This window comes from Protopterus annectens, chromosome 11.part0, assembly GCF_019279795.1.
Source record: "Protopterus annectens isolate FY-2018-M chromosome 11.part0, PAN1.0, whole genome shotgun sequence".
In the NCBI taxonomy this organism is placed as follows: Eukaryota; Metazoa; Chordata; order Ceratodontiformes; family Protopteridae; genus Protopterus; species Protopterus annectens.
This window is the reverse complement of record NC_056745.1, coordinates 511311823-511337516: the sequence shown is the minus strand read 5'-3', so window position 1 is coordinate 511337516 and position 25694 is coordinate 511311823. Positions and strand designations below refer to the sequence as shown.

The following is a 25694-nucleotide window of genomic DNA, read 5'->3' as shown; positions in this document are numbered from 1 at the left end:
AGCCAGGTGGAAGTATTTGTTAATTTGTTTCTTTTTTCAGCCAGGTTTCTGTGATAATGAGTAGTTCAGGGAAATAATGTGAAATACATGCATGAAAGTCTGACATTTTGGAAGAGAGGGAGGGTAGATTTGGGACTGGATAGGAAGGAATTTTAGACTTGGTTAAAAACGGCTGGACCAAGGTTTGATTGTATGTGTTCACATAGGGTTATTGATTTATTGGATAGAATTGTTAGACAATTAATGGGCTTTTTATTTTTTAAAGGGTCATCATGAGTAATGGGAGTTATTGCTTGGCAAATAGATGAGATGGTGTTTTGCAAGTGTTTGTATTTGTGTGAGAAGAGATTATATAAGGAGGTGTGAAATAGTTCATGAAATATACTATGAAAGTATTCAGATTGAGAGAATTTTAAGTTGTATGTGCTTGCAGGGGAGATATGGTGGCGAGTTATTGTAGGATTAGTATGAGTAAGAAGAGTCCGTAAAAGAATGTCAGAGTAAGAATAACCACATTTGAAGTAGTTATTTGGAGGTATGGCTAAGTTGTGGTTGTTATGGGATAAGGGAGGGGTGTGGTTATTGTGTATATGTGGTAAATGATGAGTGTAGTGAGTGAAGTTAGATTAGATGGCAAGAGGGGGATAAGTGAAATGTGCAGCTCAGAGTGGTATAAATGTAAAATAAAGGGAGTGGGTGAGATTTGGGGTTAGGGGTGTGGAATGAGCTTGAGTGGAGTGTCAGTGTGGGTGAACAGAGTGAGTCGCATCAAGCAGATATAATGATGATGTTGCCAAATACAGTCTGGGTATTCTGAGAACATTTCTTTTAAAACTATTCAACCTAAAGTTTTACAAAAATAATTTTTCAGTTATTAAGCAAGTTTACTCAGAAATGATTTGTATGGTATTAAGCAAACCAGGTTTGCTAACCTGTCGAGTAAGGGATGCACTTCAGCTAATACAGTAGAAGCACAGTTTCAGTTTCTAAGCAATCACAGGGAGTTGTTTTCCTGCCTTATGTCTGGCGGCAGTTTTTCTGTGGTGTTCTGCATACAAGTTGCAGAAAAATGAAAAACATTTCAGTCTCCCACTGCTTAGGCTGGTTGGCAGACTCCTTGTTGCTGTGTAATGTCTAGCAGTTCTCTGGTATACGTATGCTCTGGTAGCAGCCTTCTACAAAGCCTGTCTTTGGAATAATCCCCTCAAAATATAGCCAGTGATCATGTAATAAAATATGGCTATTATTCTTAGCATGTAGCTCAACAGAATCATTGAGCTTTTCACAAAAAACCCTCAGATCTGTCTTAAAAAAATGAGAAGTAATTTAAAATAAATGCAGAAAAATTTCAACTTTTCACTGTTAAATTGGGTTTTCAACTGGCCATTATCCTTCTGTCATAAGCTACTTTGTCCGTGCCTCCATCTCTCCCTTCTGTATCATTATTCTTCCACCTCTGCATTTGTGCAGTGTTTGGTACCAGGCAACTAAGGCTAAATGGAAGTACATGGCTTATGGCAATATCATATGATAGTATTACCTTTAGCTGCATTACTCTGTGCTTCGCGCCACTGTGCTTAGCCATGTTTATTCAGTTTAATGTTCTCCTCTCAAGCTGAAGAGTTGGATGTACAGGTTACAGTGGTCAATAGGGTAGTGAAGGTTAATACATACATTCAGATTTGCTGAAATCTGCGGTTGAATGTTAATCAGAAGTAGGACTTTCTGTGTGGTGTGCCTAAATAATGCTCTGGTATAAATATTTTTCTTAATGTTGTAAAAGTTCAAATTCAGATGGAAGAAAAAATGTTTCAAAATGTCTTGTTTGACTCCTGTGGCTGTAAATGTTGCCTACATGATGTTCTTCGTGTTTCACTGTTGCAGCCATCACCTGTGGGGTTATCCCTGGTGCGGTAGCCCTTGGCCGGCCCGAATACCAGAGTCAGTATTTTTCTGCGTCAGCTGTTGTCACTTGACTGACTTCAGGTCATCAGTGCTATAAAGCAAGGCAGCCAACGCCATTACATCAGTCTTTCTTGCCGTGGAGCCCGTAGCAGAAGCAGTATGCAAGTGTGCCGGTCGGTCGCTACCAGAGCTCAAATTACAGCTGGAAACGTCTAAAGCTAAGTACCCCATTGGGGATCCTTTTTTCTTGGACTAACCAATGTCCGAAAAAGTTAATCGTCTCGCCTGTGGAAAGCAGATCCCACACAGAGACTTCCATTCATACTGCGTCACTTGTTTAGGCCCAGACCACGACGTTCCCCCTTTGCTAGTTCAGTGCCCTCTTTAACGCAAGAACCATTAGTTATAAAGCTCTTATTGTAGACTGGTATTTTTGTCTTCCTTCTTCGCATTCCGAAATGGCATCCGTTAGCCAGCAATTTGTAGACATTCTGAAAAAACGGAGAGATAAAGATAGAGACAGACCACACAAGGCTAAGCCTTCCGACGAAGCTACCGCTAAGCAGGTCATCAGTTCTCTGGAATTCAGTGAGGAGCTTTCACAGCCCCTGATGCCTGATACGATATCTATGCAGGCCTCTACCGAGACACTTTCGGAGTCTCGTATGCCGCAGAAATCTTCTTTGTCTTCTGAGCCTTTGGTTGTCTCTGCCTCTGTTGGGTTCGGAGCCGCGACGCAGGCACCAGGTTCCGAGGAGACCTTTCGCGTTCCCGATTCTAGACAGAAAAAGTCTTCTCATCTGGCTACCGTTTCTCTCAGACCAATGGATACTCTTAGGCCTAGAAGCCAGGCTACTCCTAGAAAATCTACATCTAGCAGCCATCTTACTTCTGCTCCACCACCCCAAGCCCAAATGCTTAAGATGGCAGAGGATCTTATCTCCCTTATCAGGGGTAGTCAGGCCACAACTTCTAAAAGGAAAAGACACCCTTCTCCTGAACTAATAACAGAGCAGGATTCTGAGGAATCTGATTGATTATTCAGATTTTGAAGAGGAACAACAAGCTCTGACTGCTTATGAGGATTCTTTTTCAGAGGAATCCATTCCTTCTGCCTCCCCACCAGAAGACCTTTCCTTTGGGGAAACCCTTCACACCCTCTGGGAACATTTCCACTGGAATCTCAGGACTTCCTTCAGTCTAAGAAAAGACTAAGAGAGTTTCTAGACCTGTCTCAACACAGACCCCTGGCCATCTGTGCATCTTAGAAGTGGTGGATGATATTTTACATAGATCCAGCTTGTCCCCTGACGCCCTCCCACCTGCTCCCAGTAAACCTGACAGATATTACAGAGTACCAGATTCTCACAAATACCTGTACAGAAATCCTGCTGCAGACCCGGAGGTCATTACACAGGGACCTAAAGGAGCTAAGGCTAGTTCTGCAAAGAATCATATTCCTTCTGACAAGGATTCCAGAGGTCTGGACAGATGGGGTAAAAAAGTATACACCTCTGCAACCTTAGCTGTTAGAGCCCTCAACTGAGAGTTCCATATGTTAAAATATCAACAACACACTTTGGAACTATTAAAGCAAAAGATTTCTACCTTTCCTGACTGTGCCAATTTTACTGCACTCTACTTGTCAAGTGGCCAAACACTGTGGATATGACACCCTAGAAGCCTCAAGCAGGGCAGCAGTGTCTGGATCTGTCATTAGGAGACCTGCATGGTTGAAGGAACAAACCTCTCCCTGATTATGTCAAGTCTAAATTAATTGATGCACTCTTGGATAAGGACTGCTTGTTTGGAGTAAAAGCAGAAGAGGTGGTTAAAAAGATGGAAGACAAAGCAAAATCTATGCAAACAGTAAAATATTTCTTTCAGGTTCAGAAGGAAGTTTCCTTCTAAGCACTGGTGCTTTCCAGCACCTAGCAGACAGGGGCAAGGTAAGCCCCGCAGGGACAGACCACCCAGACCCCTATCCCAGGGACAGCAGAGAACCAAACAGTGGACTACTTCCACCCCAAAGGCAGGGAGTTCTAAGCCAACCTTCTATGGCAAAAACTCTGAATGACTCCCTCTCCCCCCACTGCCTCCTTTCATTCACCAAAAGCTAGGGGGAAGGCTTTCCCTCTGCAAAAAAATTGGCTCTCTGTAACAAAGGATAAATGGGTCTTAAAGATCATTTTTCAGGGATACAAATTCTCTTTCCACAAACTCTCAATTCCAAGAGGGTACCCAGACTTGCCTCTAAATCAGTGGGCAGAGCCATTGAAACAAGTCCAAACTCTCCTATCCCAGGAGGCAGTAGAACCTGTTCCCGCAGATCAAACAGGCAAAGGCTTTTATTCCAGACTATTCCTTGTTCCCAGAAAAGAGGGCACTTGGTGCCCTATCCTGGATCTATCCATTCTGAACAACTCCTTGGTGGTCCCCAAATTCAAAATGCTAACTTTGCAGCAGCTGCTGCCTATGCTGACAAAAAATGCCTGGTTAGTGACCCTAGACCTAAAAGATGCCTACCTCCACATCCCCATAAGGGAATCCTGCAGGAAATTCCTGCGCTTCAGAGCAAGTACACAACACTTTCAGTTCTCTGCGCTACCCTTTGGCTTATCTACTGCTCCTAGGGTATTCACCAAATGCTTAGCCCCGGCCATAGCATTTTGCAGACAGAGAAATATACAGATTTACCCTTATCTGGACAACTGCCTCATTCAGGCAGAGTGCAAAGAAAAGCTGCTGCAGGATTTCCTCTTTGTCAAAACCCTCCTAACTTCCTTAGGCTTCACCATCAACGAGAAGAAATCAAAGCAAACCCCCTCCTGGAGGATCATTTTCTTGGGAGCACTGCTGGACACAGCATCCCAAATGGCCTTCCTATCCCCAGAAAAGCAGAGCTTCCTGTGTCTCTACTTTACCCAGCTGGCTTCCAGAAGTCACTTCACGGCGAGGAAGTTCCTGCAAGCCTTGGGGTACATGGCATCTTGCATCCTTCTAATTCCTCTGACCAGGCTTCACATGAGAATACTTCAGTGGTATCTAAAGAACCGTTGGTGTCAAAAGCCTCAGCCTCTAGAGACCGCTCACCCTCTGATCCCCTGTATAATGGCAGAGTTTCTCTGGTGGGCAGGGGTCTGTGCCAAGAACAAGGGTCTTCCCTTCATCCTCCACCCTACCGGGCAGACCATCACCACCGACGCCTCAAGACATTGCTTGGGGCACTCACCTAGCAGGCAGGTGCACCCAAGGTCTTTGGGATACCCAGCATGTTCCCTTACACATCAACCAGAAGGAAATGATGGCAGTACAAAAGGTTCTGACATCCTTCAAACCCCATCTCAGGCCAGGGGTTCTCCTTATCAAAACAGACACCACCACAGTAATGTGGTACATCAACAAACAGGGAGGGACCCAATCTTACCCTCTGTGCAGGCTAGCCATGAACCTCTGGCTGACAGCCCCCTCCATGGGATTACACCTAATAGCCCAATACCTACCAGGGATCAACAACACCCTGGCAGACCACTTAAGCAGAAACTTACTGGACCCTCATGAGCTCCACAGAAAAATCTTTTTGCAAATCACTCAGGATTGGGGAACTCTGGAGGTGGATCTCTTTGCTTCACACCTCAGTCACCAGCTAAACAAATTTCTGTACCAGGGAGTATCACCACCTAGCGTGGAAGGTGGATGCCTTGACCTTCCCCTGGAACTCCCTGTTTGTGTATGCATTCCCTCTTCTGCCTCTTATTCCCAAGGTACTGACCAAGATAAGGGAGGAGAGACCAAAGGCCATCCTCATTGCTCCAGACTGGCCCAGAGAGCATTGGTACCCCTTGCTGTGCAGCCTGACATCACAGCCTCTCAAGCAGCTTCCCCTGATCTCAGACCTCTTCACTCAGGTGGGGGGGAGTGCTGCACCCAGACTTGCAGACTCTCAAACTGTCAACATGGTTAATACTCTAAAAGCAAACAAGGAGCCCCTGTTAAGCAAACAGGTCCTAGACATTATCACAAAGGCCAGAAGGCCCAGCACCAGAAAATCTTACGCAGGGAAAGGAAACAATTCTGCTCCTGGAGCCAGTCCATAGGGGGCAGTTCCTCACAACCTTCCGTCCCTCTTATTCTGGACTATCTAGCAGAGTTGCTCAATAGTGGCCTCTCCTTCTCTTCTATTAAAATCCGTGCCTCCGCCATTTCAGCTCATTTTGATACAGACCAGCCGCTGTTCTCACATCCTTTGATTAAACAATTCCTCAAAGGGTCTTCTAATATCAGACCTCCCAGAAGGCCACCCGCACCAGCCTGGGACCTGAATTATGTTTTGGAAAAACTAATCTTGCCACCCTTTGAATTGCTGCTTCATCAGAACTGAAATACCTCTCCTGGAAGACTGCTTTCCTACTAGCTATCACCTCAGCCAGAAGGAATTCAGAACTTCAGGCACTGATGGTCATTATGCCCTTTATCATTTTCCATGCAGACAGGGTCTCTCTGAGGACTAACCCCTCCTTTATGCCCAAGGTGGTATCTGATGTGACTCTCAACCAGGCCATACATCTACCCACCTTCTTCCCTAACCCTCAAAACAAGGGGAAAGTATTCTGCACTCACTAGATGTGTACAGACAGCTCAGATACTTCCTCGACCGTACTAAACCCTTCAGGAAAACAAACCAACTTCTTGTCAGCTTTGCCCCATGGGCAGAGGGGAAGCCCATTTCCAAGCAAACCATTTCCAAATGGATATCGCACTGTATCCATTTCTGCTACAGATTACATAGGAAACCACCCCCTAAGTCTGTTCGTACCTATTCCACTAGGGCAGCCTCCACTTCCACAGCATTCCTCAGAGGAGTTCCCAACAGGGACATTTTGGAAGCTGCCACCTGGACCTGTGTCCATACCTTTATAAGCATTACCACCTACCTCTTTTCTATAAGGCTAGGGCAGGGTTTGCCTCTGCAGTTCTGCAGGGCATGCTTACCCATGCCTAGGTCTTTAACTAATCCTTCCACTCCTTTCCTCACCTTTGGGAGTCCTCCCACAGGTGATGACTGTACCATTGAAACACAAAGAAACATAGTACAGTTGTGTACAGTATATTCACTGTTGCAGTCCTGGTTTCCCTTCTCCTACCCCCTTATATCCTCCGTCCTTAGGGAGACATAAGCTTCTTATGGTGGCTTTTAGCCACCAGGGCCACTTTACCATATTTCCATGGACTTCTGACTGGTTAGGGCAAGAAAAATTGATGTAATGGCATCGGTTGCCTTGCTTTATAGCACTGACGACCTGCCGTCAGTCAACAAGTGACAGCAGCTGACGCAGAAAAACATTAACTCTGGTATTGAGGTCTACCTCGGCAGGGATAACCCACAGGTGATGACTGCAACAGTGAATACACTCTAACATCTACATTTATGGTAAGTGTACACAACTGTACTTTTTCCTTAACAGATGATTATCCTGCTATATTAATGTACATGATCCCTATTGTGAAACCTGTCTTGTACTGATCTTTGCGTGAATGTCTGCACAGAGGTACGTAGAGTACTGCAAATTCCCAGTCTATGTTCAACACTTCTAGATATGATTACACACGCAGTAATAGTGCAATTCAGCTTGGCAGAGCTAAGTTTAGAGTAAATATTTTTTCAAAAAAGTGAAATGACATAATGCAAATGTTTATTATGTCATTCTTTCCTCACAGCCATTACCCATTTCTAAAGTAATTTCACTCTGTATTGTCTGTCTTCATCCAGACATTTCTTTGTTACTCCAGTTGTTTTTGTCACACTGTACAGCTTAATGGCAAATGAGGGCTTACATAAATGTGTCTTGCTGATTGACATGATGCCAGACCATCAGAAAATGTGATAGGTCTTCCGGTTTGACACTTTCTTGTATGTTGGTGCTGTGGAATTACTGTTACGTTACTGGTTCCCAGTACGTCCATCTGATCATGCCCAGTATAAGAATGTCTGGGATGTTTGCAGATTACCAGTGGAAACCTGAAATCGTGAAATGCCATCCTATCTGTGTTGTCATTTGTCACTTATTTATTTGACAATTTGTTGACTTGGATAGTTCAAATGAGCTTGTGCCCTTTTTCAGCGGAGACCCGGGGAGAAACACTTCACCATACAAAATATATAGAATTCTCACAGTACAAAATATGCAAGAAAAACATATACAGTACAGGTTAAACTAGAAAAAAGAAATTAACATGCAAGTGTATAATATAGCAATAACCCACGCCTGGGTGTGGGTAATGCTAAATTTACCCACGGTTGGTCGCCCTCGGGACCAAACAAAGCCAACCGTGGGTAAATTTAGCATTACCCACACCCAGAAGTGGGTTATTGCTATTATACCATGACATTATTTAAGAAAAGAAACTATTACTTTTCTTAAATAATGGCATAGTATAATGCCTGTTTACTGCCCTTCCGCAGATGTCTGGCATCCGCGGCAGTTCTGATGTACTGCGCGCCTGCGCAGTACATCAGAGTTGAGCAAAAGCGGAGAAAGCAAGGTCTCCGTTGCTTTTTAGTGTTCGCTATGTTAAATGAGTTTAACATGGCGAGACAGTTAAAATAAGCAAGCGGAGATGTCCGTTGCTTATTTTAACTGTCTCGCTATGTTAAACTCATTTAACATAGCTACTAAAAAAGCAACGGAGATCTTGCTTTCTCGTTAAAACACTGTCTGCTATGTTAAATGGGTTTAACATGGCGAGACAGCTTTAAAATAAGCAACGGAGATCTCCGTTGCTTATTTTAAAGCTGTATCGCTAAGTTAAAACCATTTAACATAACCAGACAAGGTTTAAAAAGCAGTTATACTAATGGAAAAAAGTCAGGGCAACCGGACCTTTTTCCATTAGTATAACTCGATTTACAACGGGCACGCTGGCCAATCAGCGTGCACGTTTTGGGGGGGGTCATGGTATAATATGTAGTACAGATTATGCTAGAAATATATAAAATTACAAGAAAAAGCTAATATAAAAATAAGGAAAAATATTTGAACGTAATTGTACAAGTAAGGGAAAATTTAGGAAAAGAGGCCATTAAAAAAGGGAGGTGAGTATAGAGGAGGTAGGTAGGAACAGAGTAAGAGAAAAAGCAGAATTAAGGTAAATGTCAGGAAAGGTAGTTATAGCAGTTAGTTTGGTGAGTAAGATGGTGAAGAAAGAAGGGGTGAAAGTAGAAAATATCTGGGAGCAAAGAAACTAGGAGGGGAAAGGAGAGAAGTAGTTGAAGGTTGAAATAAGAAAGAAAAGGATTTCAAGTAGGATAATTACAATGACAAATCTGCATGTTGTGTGCTAATATATTACCATTTAGTATTTAAATGAATAGGCAGCGCGTCTGTTACATGTTTATAGGTGATGAGCCTCTTTCCTATGGGTGCCAATAACAGATATTTGCAAAAATATGTCCCTTTCTGATTGACACGACAGGTATAAGATTAATTTCTTGCTGTGTGTAGTTGGGGAGAATACAGCAGTGGTGTTGGCTTGCGTACATAAATTCCCTTGATGTACATCTCGCATGCAGTAAATGCAGTCTATGCTTTTGTCTTACAGTTATGTATTGCCCTTGCTGTTCTCGACTCAACATTTTATTGACATGTATATCACATTTTTAACTCCCTTTTGTTACACTGCAACTTGTATCCCTATCACATCTTTTGTTAGCATGTCCTTTTATGTATGTGCGTAACTCCAGAATTCTCATTGACAATAATTATCATTACATCAGTATCGCAGGATTTATGTTAGAAATGTTATCTTTGACACTTCAGCACATTTGCCTGCAGGTATGAGTACACTTTACTCATTTCCCCTTTCTGTTTACTTATGCAGTATAAAAACGTATTATTTCTGTACAGTTCCCCCATTTCACTTTTCCCTTCAGAATTCTTTCACTGTACTTGCCCTTAATGTTTCAGGGCTGCAGCACATGCTTGTATCTTAGGTTTGCCTGTAGGCAAGTGGTTTTGTTTGCATTGTGTGTGCTTGTGTGTGCAAGCACCTTTCCATGACTATGAACACTATTACTGGCCATGAAAAGGTGCTTGCAAATGTGTAGGAGCAATGAGCAGCATACATATTCGATTAGCGCTGCTGCTCATTGCGCTAATATGCTTAAATCATTTGGCTTATCACGACGCCTAGACAATTGTTAAGGAATTCCAGGGATGATCCTTTATTGCAGTGTGCCACTCCTAACCTTAATTTGCCATTTAGATGATTCACAACAAACATGAACATTGTGCATTTTTTAGTCTGATGGACTCAGAATATATCTGAAGTATATCATTAGTATGTTCTAATGAAATGGCTACCAAAAGCCAATACTCTTTCTTTTCTTTCACAAAACAAGCGATATTTCCTGGAATTTTATATGTTACAGCACGATATGTATATTTTTCTAATTATGTACACACATTTCAAATTCTGTAGCCTACTTTTCCTGAAAGCAGTTGGGTTGGGGTAAAATACAGTAAAAGTAGGACTATTTGGAGTTCTGAAACTTTGATATGAATATGTAAAAGCAGTAGAGAGGTATTGCCAATTGAAGTTGGGATGAAATTCTGGTTAGAATGGCCTTTAATTAGTAAGCAATGCAACTTCTCAGTTTTAATTCAGCTGAGAACATGTAGCTTTCAGTTCTCTTCAGAGAAAAGTAAACAAAAGCTATCCAAAACAAAGTAATTTCCAATTTAAGAAGAATTTGTGTTTCTGCATAAAACTGATATTTTTATTCTGTATGTAGACATATAAAAGTGATATTTAATATTTTTTTAAATCATTAAAATTCAAAATGCAGCTGTTCTCTGCCTCTGAGGGTAGGATCCTTAAGATTTTTTTAAAAAGATAATTAAGCCGCTTAGCCGGCAACATTTCCTGAAATTTCATAAAAAAAATGCTGAACCATTTTGGTTGTGGTTGCTTTTATATACAAACAGCATAGATAGCCAAAACAGTCAGCAATTAGGGTAATTAATAGGTAAGTAATTAAGGGACAGTCTTTTGGAAAATAGACAGTTGTTAAGGTGTTAAACTGGTGGTCATCAAATGGATTCCTTTGCATATAAAACCATAGTTTTGATGTTGCCAGCCTTCAGCTAGAGACAGGAGTCAGTTTGCTTTGATCAGCTTCATAGCTATTTTTCTAGAATAGAAGACCAAAACAAGATCTTTCTAAAAGGTGTGTTCTTGGTAAGAATCTTCCAAATCTACATTTATGGTAAATAACTGTCATTAAGAGCTGTTGACTTGCATTTTCTCCTTATTTTAACATACATAATTTCCAGCTGTGATCCTGGCACAGAGGAAATTATCTTTAGACAAACCAATTTAACTTGGTAATCGAGTAAATAATTATGATTATACATTAAATAATTACTTTTTTTTCATTTAAAGGACATGTCTGCCTATGTAAAGAAAATTCAGTTTAAGCTGCATGAAAGCTATGGCAACCCTTTAAGAGGTATGTAATCACAACATACTATCTTTTATTTTTATTGATTTCTGATTTGCCATCTGTGCTGTCAGTGTTCTTTCCCTGATCTTAATAGAAAGCTTTATAGCCCAGTAATTGTTTCCAGTTAGTAACATGATGGTGGCACTTTTGCTTTTCCCAGCAAGGTGTAATTATTACCCTCTTTTTAAGGAGCTGAATGCTTCATTTTTGGAAGGTGCTTAGTGATTTGTTGCTGTTCTTACCTACTTGGTTGTTTTATTTTTGTAATGCATACTTATGTGGTTTGGCCTTCATCATTTCATGATTTATGATCATTCCCCTTTTGTAATTTCTTATGCTGTGCCTCCATGCAGTTTTCTATGAAATGCACTCTGACCTTTGGTATCATGTAAGGCATTCCACTAAGGTTGTGAGTTCAGTGTGTGACAGTGATTCTGAGGAATGGGGTATTTATTTTTTTATCGCTAGAAGTTATAGCAGAGATGCCCAAGTTGTACATTTTAATTTCTGATGTTGGAGAGCTTTAAATATGTACAAGGTTGACTCACATTTGAGTTCAGTAGGAAGTTCAGGTAACGGTGATGTTGATGAGGCTGTATGGCTTCCTCCATACCACAGTGAAAGGCATTTGACAATTTACAAAAAGTATGGGTTCTGCTAGAATATAATGAATTTCTTTTCCTGCTGATATATATTTTTGCACTGGTGAATGCATTGCTTTCATTTTGTGATCTATTTACTGTTACCACTGTTGATTCACAGCAGTGGACTGTTGCTGTTGATTAATGTTTTGAGTGGCAGCAGTATATGTATAGGTAAAATGTCTGGTATATATTGAAAAAGTTAGTGAATGGTATGGATCTGTTTGAAAATTAACCATGGATATCAAATTGGAAATGAGCGCACACATACAAATACAGATAGTTGCTCTTTGGCAAGGGAGTAAAAATTGGTGTATTATTTAACTTTTCTGTATGTAATGAGACCCCCCCTCCTATTTCTGATGCAAATGTAGTACAAAAACTATGGGAGAGGTATGTAGTGCAGTTTGATTAACGAGGGAGCAAAGGATTTTTCCTGAAACTGTTTGGAGGGTGATAGAGGGTGAAGTGATCGTAGAGCTGGATTGTATTGTGCACATGGGTGTCATGTATGAAATATGCAGAGGTGTGGTGTTAAAGTTCCACATGTGTGAGTGAAAACCCAGTCAGGGACATTTTGCAATACAGTTGCATCTCCAGTTTTGCTACTTTGGCTTTCGCTAATCCGCTTATTCGCAAATTGCCAGTGCACATCCAGACAGACAGCTGGAAGCAAAAGCTGGATCCTCCGTTTTTCAAAACACTGTACTGGATCGTTCTGATTTTTCAGTACAAATCTCCAACAAAAGTTCATCATCCATATGATCTCCTGCTTATCTGTACGAATCTTCCACATAGAATACAGAACAAATCTCCTGTGCAATTCTGAGAGATGTGAGACTGCTGCTAGCTGACTCTGTGTGCACTTCCAGGAGACTGCTGCTGGCTGATGTATGTTTTGGCTCATACTGTATGGACCTAAAGGACCTAATTATTATCTGTGGTTCTTTGGACTTCATGGGGGGGGGGTCACTGCACCTGACCCTCGTGAAAATGGAGGTGCAACTGTGTTGTAGACAGTTATGGAGAGCACAACTAATGTATCTTAATACATAAATGAGTAAGTATTTCCATAGAAAGAAAGAAAAAACAGAGTACACATAGCATTTTATGGCAGAGTGCAAATAGTGCTGTCTATGGATGACAAAGAAGGCAACATTTCTGAGATGTGACTAAGGAATGCTCGAGAGACGCAGTATTAGCTATTTTTTATGGCTCAGCACACTTAATTAAGATGGTAAGGTTTTAACCCATACCTCTCAACTGTTCAGATTTTTGCAGAATGTCCAGATTTTGGCCTCATATTTTTGTTCATTTTTTCATAAAATTGTGGTTTCTTAACTGCATCAAACTTGAGATGAATTATTTGCGTTGCTGTTGTGGAATTATATAAATTGATTACTGGGAAAGTCTGAATGGGTAGTAGCCCATTTTCAGCGGAGGCATGGGGAGAAAAGCTTCAAACTATTACAAAACATATTAAGAACGATAATTTTACAGTCTTCAAAAATAAAACAAAAACATCTGCAGTTTAAATAATTATAACAAATTAGGCCTAGTATAAATACATTGATTAAGAATCAGTAGAAGGTATATGGCAATCATTTAATATTTAGAGAAATTTTAGTCGGTTTGTAGAGAAATTAAAGGTAAGTTAGTGTAATACAAATTGGAATTGCAGTATGACATGAGGAAAAAGGTACAAGCGAGCAAAATCTGAGGGTAATGCTACTCAATGCTAGAAGTCTAAACCTCCAAATGCACTCACTCGAGCCACTCCTTAAAATGGAGAACATCAACATCTGTGCAGTGACAGAGACCTGGTTCAAAGTTCCAGCGAACACCCCTGCATTACCAGGCTATAATTCATACCACACCTTTCGGCCACCTAACCCGGACCGAAACACTAAAGGTGGAGGCATGTCATATTCATTAAGGATATCCACACCTCCAAGCTAGTTGCTCAGCATAATGCATCCGAAATTATCCAAGTTCAACTAACTCTGGGCAAGACCGCAATCCAGATTGTAGCTTGCTACAGATCCCCCACCATGCCCCATGATTCCCAGTCCTGTTTTCTTGATACACTGGAAAATAGTAGGGTACAACCCATAATGGGTGATTTCAACTACCCCACCATTAACTGGGAAAACTACTCATGTACCAACTCTTTTGCTCAATGTTTTTTGGAATTCATCAATTCCAGTGCCTTAGATCAGCTTATCCACACCCCCCACCAGGGGCAGCAATACCCTAAACGTGGTCATCACCTACATGGGCGACCGGTGTTCCACACCAGAGGTCAATTCCTCATTGGTCAGATCCAACCACAAGCTAATCACCCTAGACATCCACATCCCACTCCCACCCCCAATTAGTAAAATAACAGTAAAAAATTTATCCAAAGCCAACTTCATGCTTCTTAAGACAGAAGTGGCAAACTTCACAACACCCATGCAAATGGACAATAGAGGTACGACTGCTGAATCCTACACAGATGCACTTTATAAGCACTTAACACGAGTGCATGGATCGTGCTATCCCTAACAGAACCAAGATGCTATCCTCTAAAAAAAAGGAAGCCAATCTGGTGGTCCCCTGCCATAAACAAACTCTACAAGAGAAGAAAAAAAACTGTTGCAAAAAAGAGTAAAGTCCCATGATTGGAGGAACTCCCTGGTCAGCCTCAGTAAGAAGCTGAGATCCCTCATAAAATCCTCCAAAGCTAGTTATGAAAACAAAATCGCCACTGATTCTAAAGACAACCACAAAGCATTCTATAGCTATGTCAAGAATCTCAATGGCAACACTCAGATCTGCTCTGAGTTGCAGCACAATGGCACTAAATAAATATAAAGAACCAAATGATATTGCAAACATCCTGGCAGATAGGTTCAGTGCTAACTTTACCTCCCCCCCACCACCTAAAGGGCCCATCTCTATACCAGAAGAATGCAAAGTTCCTATAATCACGGCTGCACAGGTAAAAACCTCACTCTCCAAAGCCAAGAACACAGCATCCATGGGACCTGACAACATCCCAGGCTGCCTTCTACACAAACTACAGAATTAACTGGCACCCCACCTAAGTACCATGTTCAGTCATAGCCTCACCTCAGTATTTGTGCCCATTGAATGGTGCACCACGACGGCTTTCCCACTCCACAAAGGGGGAGCCCCGACAGACTGCAGGAACTACCGCCTCATTAGCCTGATGAGCCTGGTCTGCAAGGCCATGGAACATATCATCATGGAACTCCTAAACAAAGACATTGGAGATCTCCAAACTCTGGACCCCACACAGTTCGGGTTTGTAAAAGGCAGATCATGTCTCCTAAACCTAATAGGCTTCTTTGAAGCAGTCACCAAAGCCATAGATGAGGGTAAGGTGGTTCACACAGCCTATCTACATCTTGCTAAGGCATTCATCACCATCCCCCACTCTGGAATTATAGATAAACTCACTAAACTAGGTATAAATCCCTATGCCACAAGATGGGTTGCCAACTGGCTTACTGACAGAACCCACACTGTGAAAGTAGCAGACTCCAAGTCAGACCTCAGACCAATGACAAGTGGAGTACCACGGGGCTTAGTCTTGGGTCCTCTCCTGTTTGGTACCTACTTCTCTGAAGTATAGGCTAACACAGAAGGTCTTTGGCTAACTAAGTTCACAGATGACTGCAAACTAGGAGCCATAATCAAAACTCCTAACGATGTGGACATCCTACAAAAGGGCCTCACTGAGACAGATGCCTGGTGTCAAAGCCATGGCCTCAAGCTCAATGTCAAAAAGCGCATTGTCATCCCCTTTGGTAAAAACTCTGTACCCATGAACTACCACATAGGTGGTAGTCTACTTAACACCGAAAGTGTGATGAGAGACCTTGGGACACAGGTGGACAGTAGTCTCTCCTTTGATAATCACGTCGCCACAGTGGTCAGGAAATCCTATGTGGCACACCTCATCACAAAATGTTTCTCATCCAGAAAAAAAAGAGGTCATTGTCCCCCTCTGCTCATCACTCATTAGACCCATTATAGAGTACAATGCCCCTTTTGGTATGTACCTCACAAGACCTCTACAACAACTGGAAAGGCCGCAGAAATACCTCACAAAGAGGATTACCGGCCTCAGATGCCCTACGCAGACGGTCTAAAAAAACTCCAGCTTTACTCCGTCGCATATCGCTTACTCAGAGGCGATCTCTGCCTAATATACAAAACTGTCAAACCCAGAGCTGTTGGACATGCTCCACTTAAAGAAATCCCAATCCCTCTGAGCTACATGCTCTAGGGGCCTAAACCTCATCACCACAATAAACAGAACATGCTGGAGGGATAGATTCCTGTCCCAGAGACTTCCCATACTCTGGAACAGACTACCTATCTATGTCAAACAGAGCTCCTCATTAGAACTCTTCAAAAAAAAATCTTGATGATTCGATGGGTAATAGGAAATTCACCCCAGGGATCACTTCTGTAGCTCTGCTTGACAGGGGCAAAGGAAAATAATTTTCTTGTGTGGTGAAAGCCAGGGTACCTTTTTGGCTAGTCTAGTATAGGCCCTAGGGTTAAAGAGGAGGAGGATAGAGCCTTGTAGTACACCAGTGGTGACTGGGAGATAAGGAGAGTGCATAGAGTGCCATTTTACTGACTGATGCCTATTGGACAGGTAACTTTTGAACCACAGAAGGGCAGGCTGAACGAGAACTAGTGAGGACATTTGAAGAAGTTTGCTATGACAAACTGTGTTGAAGGCTTTAGACAAGTTTAAAAATAAGGAAGAGACTAGTTTTGCCATTATCTCTAGCTTTATTGACAGTATCTGTATAGGTTAGAAGGGGCAATGCTAGTACTCTGGCAAGGACAGAAGACATGCTGTATAGGGGATAGCAATTCTTCCTCAGGAGGTAGTCTAGCAATTGTTTTTGAATATATTTTTCAAGTATTTTGGTGAGGGGAGACAAGATTGCTATAGGTCTAAAGTTTATACATGTCTGTTGAATTTCCTCCTTTGTGCAGTGGGGTAAAGTGACTTTTTCCAGCGAGGGATAGTGGGATTCCAGGATAGACATATTTATAAGGACTGAGACAGGATAAGCAATGCTATCGGCTGCCATTTTTAGGTACTTGCTTGGAAGATCATCAGCTGAAGAAGAGCACAGTATAACTTTGTTTAAGAGTAGTTTTATATAGGATGTGGGCACAGGTTTGAAGGTGAAAGTGGATGTTGTGATATGTGGCTGTTGGGCAGGGTTGGTATTAGATGTTGAGGAATCCTTGGTTAGAGATGCTGCTCTCTCTATAAATAAGAGTTGAACTGTTTTGCAGATGTTCTTAGTGTTTCACTGTTGCAGTCATCACATTTGGGTTATCCCTGCCAGGGTAGCCCTCGGATGGCCCGAATACCAGAGGCTTAGCATTTCTGCGTTGGTTGCTGTCGCTTCAGGACTGACGTTAGGTCATCAGTAGTATAAAGTAAGGCAGCCGATGCCATTATGTCAGTCTTTCTTGCAGTGGTGTCCAAATCAAGAGCAGTTTGCACAGGTGCCGGTCAGCCTCTACCTGAGTTTTGCCTACTAAGGATCCTTTTTTCTTGCACTAACCGATGTCAGAAAAAGTTAATTGTCTTGCCTGTGGAAAGCAAATACCACACCGAGACTTCTATTGTTACTGTGTCACTTGTTTAGGTCCAGACCATGACGTCCCCCATTGTTGCTTCTGTGCTTTGTTCAACACCAGAACTATCCCTTGTCGGGCTCTTATTGTAGACAGATATTTTTGCTTACACTCTTTGAAATCCGATATGGCTTCGGTAAGCCGTCCAACTGCAGATCTTCCAAAAAAATGTGAAGGTAAAGACAAGAGACAGACCACACAGGTCCAAATCTACCAACAACGCTTCCATTAAGCTAGTCATCAGTTCTCCGGTCCTCAGTGAGGTGCTTTTGCAGCCCCTGATGCCTGCTTCTGTGGATTCGCAGGCCGTTACCGAGACCCTTTCGGAGTCCGGTATGCCACAAAACTCTTCAACTAAGGATCCTGTGGTCATCTCTACCTTGGATGGGTCTACAGCCGCTAAGCAGGCACTGGCTTCTGAGGAAGTCCTTTGCACTACCGATTCTCGACACAAACCGATGTCTTATTTCGCGGCTACCATTCTTTTGAAAACGACCGAGTTTCTTAAGCCCAGGGTACAAACCACACCCAAGAAACCGACGACCCACTCTCAGGCACCTGTTTCCTTGCCTCAGTCTCAAATGCTTAAAATGGCGGAAGACCTTATGTTGATTAGGGGAAGCCAAGCTACCCCCTCCAAAAGAAAAAGAGAACTGTCCCCTGTAGTTTTGTCTGAACAAGCATCCGATGACTCTGATACATCTGAATATGAAGACATGCAACCCCTTTCTACTTTTGAGGATTCTGATGCAGAGGATTCCATCCCTTCAGCCTCTCCCCAGAGGATTTTTCCTTTGGGGAAACCCTGCATACCTTAAGGGAGCATTTCCAGTGAGAGAGTCAAGACTACCCTCGGTCAAAAAAAAGAGACTCAGGGAATAACTAGATCTTCCACAGCACAGACCCTTGGCCATTTCCCCTAGTTCTGGATGTTGTGGAGGATATTTTCCTGGAATCCAGCTTGACTCCTGACACCCTCCCTCCTACACCCAGAAAACCGACAGGTACTATAGAGTCCCCGACTCGGACAAATTTCTTTTTACAAATCCTACTGCTGACCCTGAGGTAATTTCTCAAGGACCGAAAGGGATTAAAGCAACCTCTGCTAAGAATCCCACCCCCTCAGATAGGGATTCCTGAGCACTAGACAGATGGGGTAAAAAAAAAGTATACACTTCAGCTACTTTTGCTATCAGGGCACTAAATTCTCAGTTCCATAAGCTAAAATTTCAGCAACATACCCTGGAACTCCTCAAACAAAAAATGTCTTCCTTTCCTGCTTGGGCAGAATCTAAAGAATTACAAGAGTTAATGCATTCTGCAAGTCAAGTAACTAAACACACCTTGCACTGTGGTTTTGATGCCCTAGAAACTTCTTGCAGGGCAGCAGTCACTAGATCTGTCATTAGAAGGCATGCATGGCTTAAGGAACAGACCCTGCCAGACCATGTCAAATCTAAATTGTTGGATGCCCCTTTGCACAAAGACAACTTATTTGGCACTAAGGCAGAAGAGGCCTTAAAGATGGAAGAAAAAGCAAAATCTGTGCAAACAGTTAATGATTTCTTACAGGTCCAGCCACCCAGGTTCAGCAGGCGTTGTCCCACCAAACATTGATCCTTTCCTGCTGCCACCAACCCAGTCCAGCCTAGGCCCCGGGGAACCAGACCCCCCCCCCCCCCAGACAGCAGCCACAGGGAATGCAGAGATCTAAGCAGTGGACTACCTCTGCTTCAAAACCAGGGAGTTTTAAGCCACCCCCTTATGGTAAGAACTCACAATGACTCACCTGACCCACTCCCTCCCTCTGCTTACCTTCACTTACCCGTAGGAGGAAAACTCTCCTTTCATGCAAGCACCTGGGCCACCATTACCAACGAACACTGGGTTCTGAACATAGTGTCTCAGGGATACAAATTTTCCTTCCACACCCTTCCAACCCCAAAAGGGTTCCCAGATCTACCCCCAAACCAGTGGGCAGAGGCTCAAAAGCAAATCCTTTCCCTGCTTTCTATGAGGGCAGTAGAGGATGTTCCTGCAGAACAGATAGGCCAAGGTTTTGATCTATCCATTTTAAACACCTTCCTGGTGATCCCAAAATTCAAAATGCTCATCCTCCAGCAGCTGCTACCCATGCTCTCCAAGGACGCTTGGCTAGCCACCCTAGATCTAAAAGAGGCCTACCTCCACATTCCTATAAGGGAGTCATGCATGAAATATCTCTGTTTCAGGGCAGGATCTCAACACTTTCAGTTCTCTGTGCTTCCCTTTGGCTTATCTACTGCTTCTAGAGTTTTCACAAAATGTCTGGCTCCGGCTATTGCCTTTTGCAGACAAAGAAATATCCACATATACCCATACTTAGACGACTGCCTTATTCAGGCAGACAGCCTGGAAAAGCTGCTCAAGCACCTGGCCTATGTAAAGACCCTCCTAACCTCCCTAGGGTACACAATCAACGAAAAGAGATCCAAACAGGTGCCTACCCAAAGGATTATCTTCCTGGGAGCAAGCCTGGACACAGCATCCCAGATGTCATTCCTTACACCAGAAAAACAAGTTTTCCTGACAGCCTACTTCTCTCAACTAGCCACCAGGCCCCAGTTATCTGCAAGGAAGATCCTGCAAGCTCTGGGGTTCATGGCATCTTGCATACTACTCATTCCATATGCCAGACTGCATATGAGGAAACTTCAATGGTACCTAAAAAGCCTTTGGTGTCGACACTCTCAAGACCTGGAAACTCTTATACCTATAATTCCTTACCTCAGAAAAGATTTTATTTGGTGGGCAACAGCATGCTCCCACAACAAGGGACTGCCTTTCTCACCACCCCCCGCTGCCTAGACCCTCACCACAGACGCATCAGTGTATGCTTGGGGTGCACACCTGGACAGCAGGTGCAAACAGAGACAATGGAGCCTGCAGCAAATCCCTTTGCAAATCAGCCAGAAAGAGATGATGGCTGTCCAACACGCCCTGATAGCTTTCAAACCCCTTCTATCCCCAGGGGCTCTCCTGATCAAAACAGACAACACCACTGTGATGTGGTATATCAGCAAGCAGAGAGGACTCACTCCTACCCTCTATGCAGGCTGGCCATGAACCTTTGGCTTACAGCCTCTGCCATGCAACTGCACCTGTTAGCACAATTCCTACCAGGCTCTCTCAACTCTCTGGCAGACCAGTTAAGCAGAAATCTTCTGGACCCACACGAGTGGCAGCTCAACAGAAGAACCTTCACCCTAATAACTCAGAAATGGGGCACCCTGTAGCTCAACCTCTTTGCCTCCCACACCAACCATCAGCTCAGCAAATTCTGCACCAGGGAGCATCACTGCATGGCTTGGAAAGTGGATGCCCTGTCCTTCTCCTGGGTCAATCTATTGGTCTATGCCTTTCCTCCACTACCTCTCATCCCCAGGGTATTGCTCAAAATAAAGGAGGAAAAACCAGGGACAATTCCTATAGCTCCAGACTGGCCTCGCCAGCACTGGTACCCCTTACTGCGCAGCCTGTTCCCACTACCACCATGGCATCTTCCTCAGATTCCAAACCTCCTGACCCAGAGGGAAGGGGAATTCATGCATCCCCAATTGCAGACACTCAATTTGGCAACTTGGCTTATTCCCTAACCCCGGGTCAATCTGCCAACCACAGTAAATGGGTTCTAGATGTTATCCATGAGGCCAGATGCCCTAACACTAGAAAGTCTTATGCTGACAAATTGAAAAGGTTCTGCACCTGGATCCAGGCTAAGGGAGCCAATACGGCACAGCCCTCCCTCCCTCTCTCTCATCCTGGATTACTTAGCTGACCTACTACACAGTGGCCTCTCTTTCTCCTCTATAAAAATTCATGCCTCTGTTATTTCTGTTCATTTTCCCACTGAGCAGCCCCTTTTCTCCCACCTTTTGATCAAACAGTTCCTAAGAGGGGCTAGCAACTTGAGGCCACCCAGAAGGGCACCAACCCCAGCTTGGGACTTTAACTTTGTATTGGAAAAGCTCACTCTGTCCCCTTTCGAACCAGCTTCTTCTGCAGAGCTAAAATTTCTCTCCTGGAAGACAGCATTCTTTTTGGCCATCACCTCAGCCAAAAGAGTCTCCGAGCTGCAAGCGCTCATGGCTGTGGAACCCTTCATCATCTTCCATGCTGACAGGGTATCCCTCAGAACTAACCCATCCTTCATGTTCAAAGTGGTGTCCAGTGTGGCTCTCAACCAGTCCATTCATTTGCCCACCTTTTTTCCTAATCCCAAGTACAAGGGTGAAAGGATTCTGCACTATCTAGATGTGCATAGACGGCTCAGACTCTATCTAGACAGGACTAAATCCTTCAGAAAGTCTGATCAATTGCTGGTTAGCTTTGATACAGGGGCAGAAGGCAAAGCCTTCTCCAAACAAACCATTTCCAAATGGATAGCACACTACATCCATTTCTGCTATAAGCAACATGGAAAGCCTCACCCAAGGGGGTCAGGACTCACTTCACCAGAGCAGCCTCTACCTTTGCAGCTTTCCTCAGAGGAGTCCCCACCAGGGACATCCTGGAGGCTGCCACCTGGATATCTGCTCACACTTTACCAAGCATTATCACCTACCTCTCTTTTCTAAATCCAGGGTGGGTTTGCCTCTGCAGTCTTGCAGGGCATCCTAGCCAGCCCCTAGTTTCTTTGACTGCCTCCACCCATTTCCTCAGCATTGGGAATCAACCCAAATGTGATGACTGCAACAATGAAACACGACACACATAGTACAGTTGTGTACACTTACCATAAATGTAGATGTTAGAGTGTATTCACTGTTGCAGTCCTGGTTTCTGTCCCTCCATCCCCCTTCTTCTCTTTACTTACAAAGGGACATATTGGTATTTACTTTCTACAGGTGGGGTTCTTCCACCAGAACCTGGCTCCTACTTGGGGGCTTCTGACAAGTTAGGGCAAGAAAAACTGATGTAATGGCATCGGCTGCCTTACTTTATACTACTGACGAGCTGACATCAGTCCTGAAGTTGAGACCTGCAATGTACCACTCACCAAAAGCACGAAATGGTAAAAGTAGTTTTAAGTAAAACCAGTTTAATACAAATTAGATACAGGTTGCAGGTGTCAGAAGTCCTGAAGTGACAGAAACCGACGCAGAAATACTAAGCCTCTGGTATTCGGGCCGGCCGAGGGCTACCCTGGCAGGGGTAACCCAAATGTGATGACTGCAACAGTGAATACACTCCAACATCTACATTTATGGTAAGTGTGCACAACTGTACTTTTCTAGTGGTGAGTTATTGGAAATGGGGTTTGGATTGCATTTTTGGCCAGGATGCAAGATTTGTTTAATGGCTGTCTAAAATGTTTTAGGGCTGTGTCTAGCATTATTTTGAAAGTTATTATAGTATTGTTTTTGTCTTCAATTATTTGCTTTTTAGTACAATTGCAAAGCAGTCTGAAGTTTTCAACATATTGAGTTTGTATTTTTCCATTCTTTCCATGCTTTTTCTCTAACCTACATTAGCATTCTACTCTTTTAGAAATTGCATTATTAGTTTTCAGTCTCTTCCCACCCTCAGGTCAATTTATAGGTCAATTTATAACGGAGAGCAATCACTTTATAGCCAGAATAAAGCAATTAAAGAAGAGATGCAAGTAAAACAGGTTTTCTCTCATTTCCTGAGACTAAATACATTGACATGTGCAGTATAGTCTACTGGTCAAACAAAAGGAGACGGTCGCCAGCTTAGGAAGGGGATCACTGAGCCTTTCAATTACAGAGCAGGCATGTATGTAACTGATTAAAGTTAATATGCAGCAAGGTTCTTCATGATAAATATGCTTATGTGAAACACTGGCAAAAGTCTCAGTAAATTTGTAAGTGTAGGGCTTTGTGACAGAGCTCCTGCAATAGTGAGTTCAGATGTAGTGAAAGCAGGCTGTGGTCTGTGAAAGAAGATTGTGACGGAGTGTAAGAAGAGACAACACAGTTTTAAACCAATAATCTGCTTTACATTAGCATTACTTTGGAGTGTAAGATGGATATATTGTTTCTCCATTGTGCTATGTTAGATTTTTCTCCATTCATCTTACACATTTTTATTATGCAGAGGTTAAGGCTATGAGGTGTTAACAAGCTTCTTCCTGTACTCAAGGTACAGGGGTTGATACTTTTCACATCCATCTGCCTAATGTATTGTTCTCAGTAAGTCACTTAACCAGACAGTGCTTCCAGGTTGCTCCTGAAAACGGACACTTGTATCCAGTAGGGTTACCTGGTTAACAAATGTGTATATAAAAAGATCCAATATATATTATTTTCAGACATCTCACCTTTGTTCCTTTTCCCCCAATTGTCGTAACCAGTGCTGCTAGTTACATTGCATACGTGCCCACAATAATCTCTGTATAAAATCCTTTGAGCTAAGAGACCATAATGCCAGTTATACTGCCCATGTTAATCTTTCCCCATGCCACTCCTCACCTTATAATATAAACTCAGTCTGCTTTTACTGTTATACATAAAACTTTTTTCAGGTCTCGAGCCTGCACTTATTTTATCATTACCAACTTTTAATTTTCAGTTTTGTCTGGTTACTTTTTTTTTAAATGTTTTATTCCTGGTACAACAAAGCTTTATATATCTGTATAGTATACGTTTTCCTGAAAACTTATTCTTTTTTCCCCCGGATTGTCCTTTCTGTCTGACCTAGAATTACAGTTGCACTCCCTGTATTACTACTTTTAGATCCCAGCATATTAATTAAACAAATGTAGTTAACTTTACTTTCCTTCAGCAGATATATTTTTGTAATTTTTCTCATATTTATTCCACTTCAGATATACTGCTTTCATTTTAACCAATACATCAATAAATTGTGTTGCTATTCCTAATATTCAGTGTCAGACATATGAAACTTATGAAAAGCTATTTGATCCTTATGTCATACACCCCAAATTTATTCTGGTTGCACTTCAAACTGTGTATTTCTATCTCTTACCTGTGACACTTCAGTTCTGTCCAAAAGTACCTTTGATCAGCAAACTGGTAAACCTTTTCATAGAGTAATGCCCTGGGACAAAAGAGGGCACAGGCTATAACCCACTCCATCACCCACCAAATTGTCTTCTCTTTATTTTTCCTCCATCCATTGTTATACTCTGATCCAGTTATCTAATAGTAATCTCATTACTTTATCTTATTCTTTAAGTGTATAGTGTGTACAGCATTTTTCTCAAGCAGTCATTCTGTTACTTTCATAGCACTGTCTGTGTAAACCCCTCATTCTTTTTTACAAATTTCAGACTGTTTATGCATGTACGCTCTTCCATCTTATTTGTGTCTTTGCTTGACCACATTCCTCTCCTTTACCTCCTATCAGCACCTTTATAGGATAGAAGGGAGCATGCACCTGTGCCACATTAACAATGAACTGGTACATTTATGATCAGTAAAGCAGTCTAACCACAACTGGTATTCACAATTTTGCATATCACATTCCTACATTTTTCTTTTAAATATACACTTACATTCACAGTAACATACTCTGTTTTCACACCATGTATTATTTTAGCTTTACTTTGCATTTTGAATAACCACAATTATTTATCATTTTCCACCAGCATTACTGAAATGTCTCTTCTCTAGATTTATATTCTTTTATATAAACCCAGTTGTCCCTAACACACTGTGCTTTCCCCTGTGAAATCCTTTTTTCTGTTTTGTTAAACTTTAACAAGTTTTCACAGCTATAAATGCATTGCATTAGCGCCTTCAAGTGCACTTTAACAGTAGTGTGGAAAATGCTGGTTTCCGAAGACATTTATCTAACCATTCACTAGTATCCTCCCCCGACATATCTGCTCTGAAGACTCTTACTTGCCAGAAGCTCTTTCAATTATAAATCGTTATTGCGCTTCTGATTACTCTACAAATGGTGACATTTTCATTATTTTTATTGCAATGTTTTTAAGT

General features: G+C 42.4%; 1 protein-coding gene across 1 annotated transcript in view; it reads left to right on the top strand.

The window, feature by feature from the left end:
- YEATS4 (YEATS domain containing 4) overlaps positions 1-25694 on the top strand; it is a 577312-nt gene that overhangs the window by 139118 nt on the left and 412500 nt on the right. Inside the window, exon 3 of the mRNA XM_044088007.1 lies at positions 11347-11413. Within this exon, the coding sequence (XP_043943942.1) occupies positions 11347-11413 (67 nt within the window). The remainder of the gene's footprint in view (positions 1-11346; positions 11414-25694) is intronic.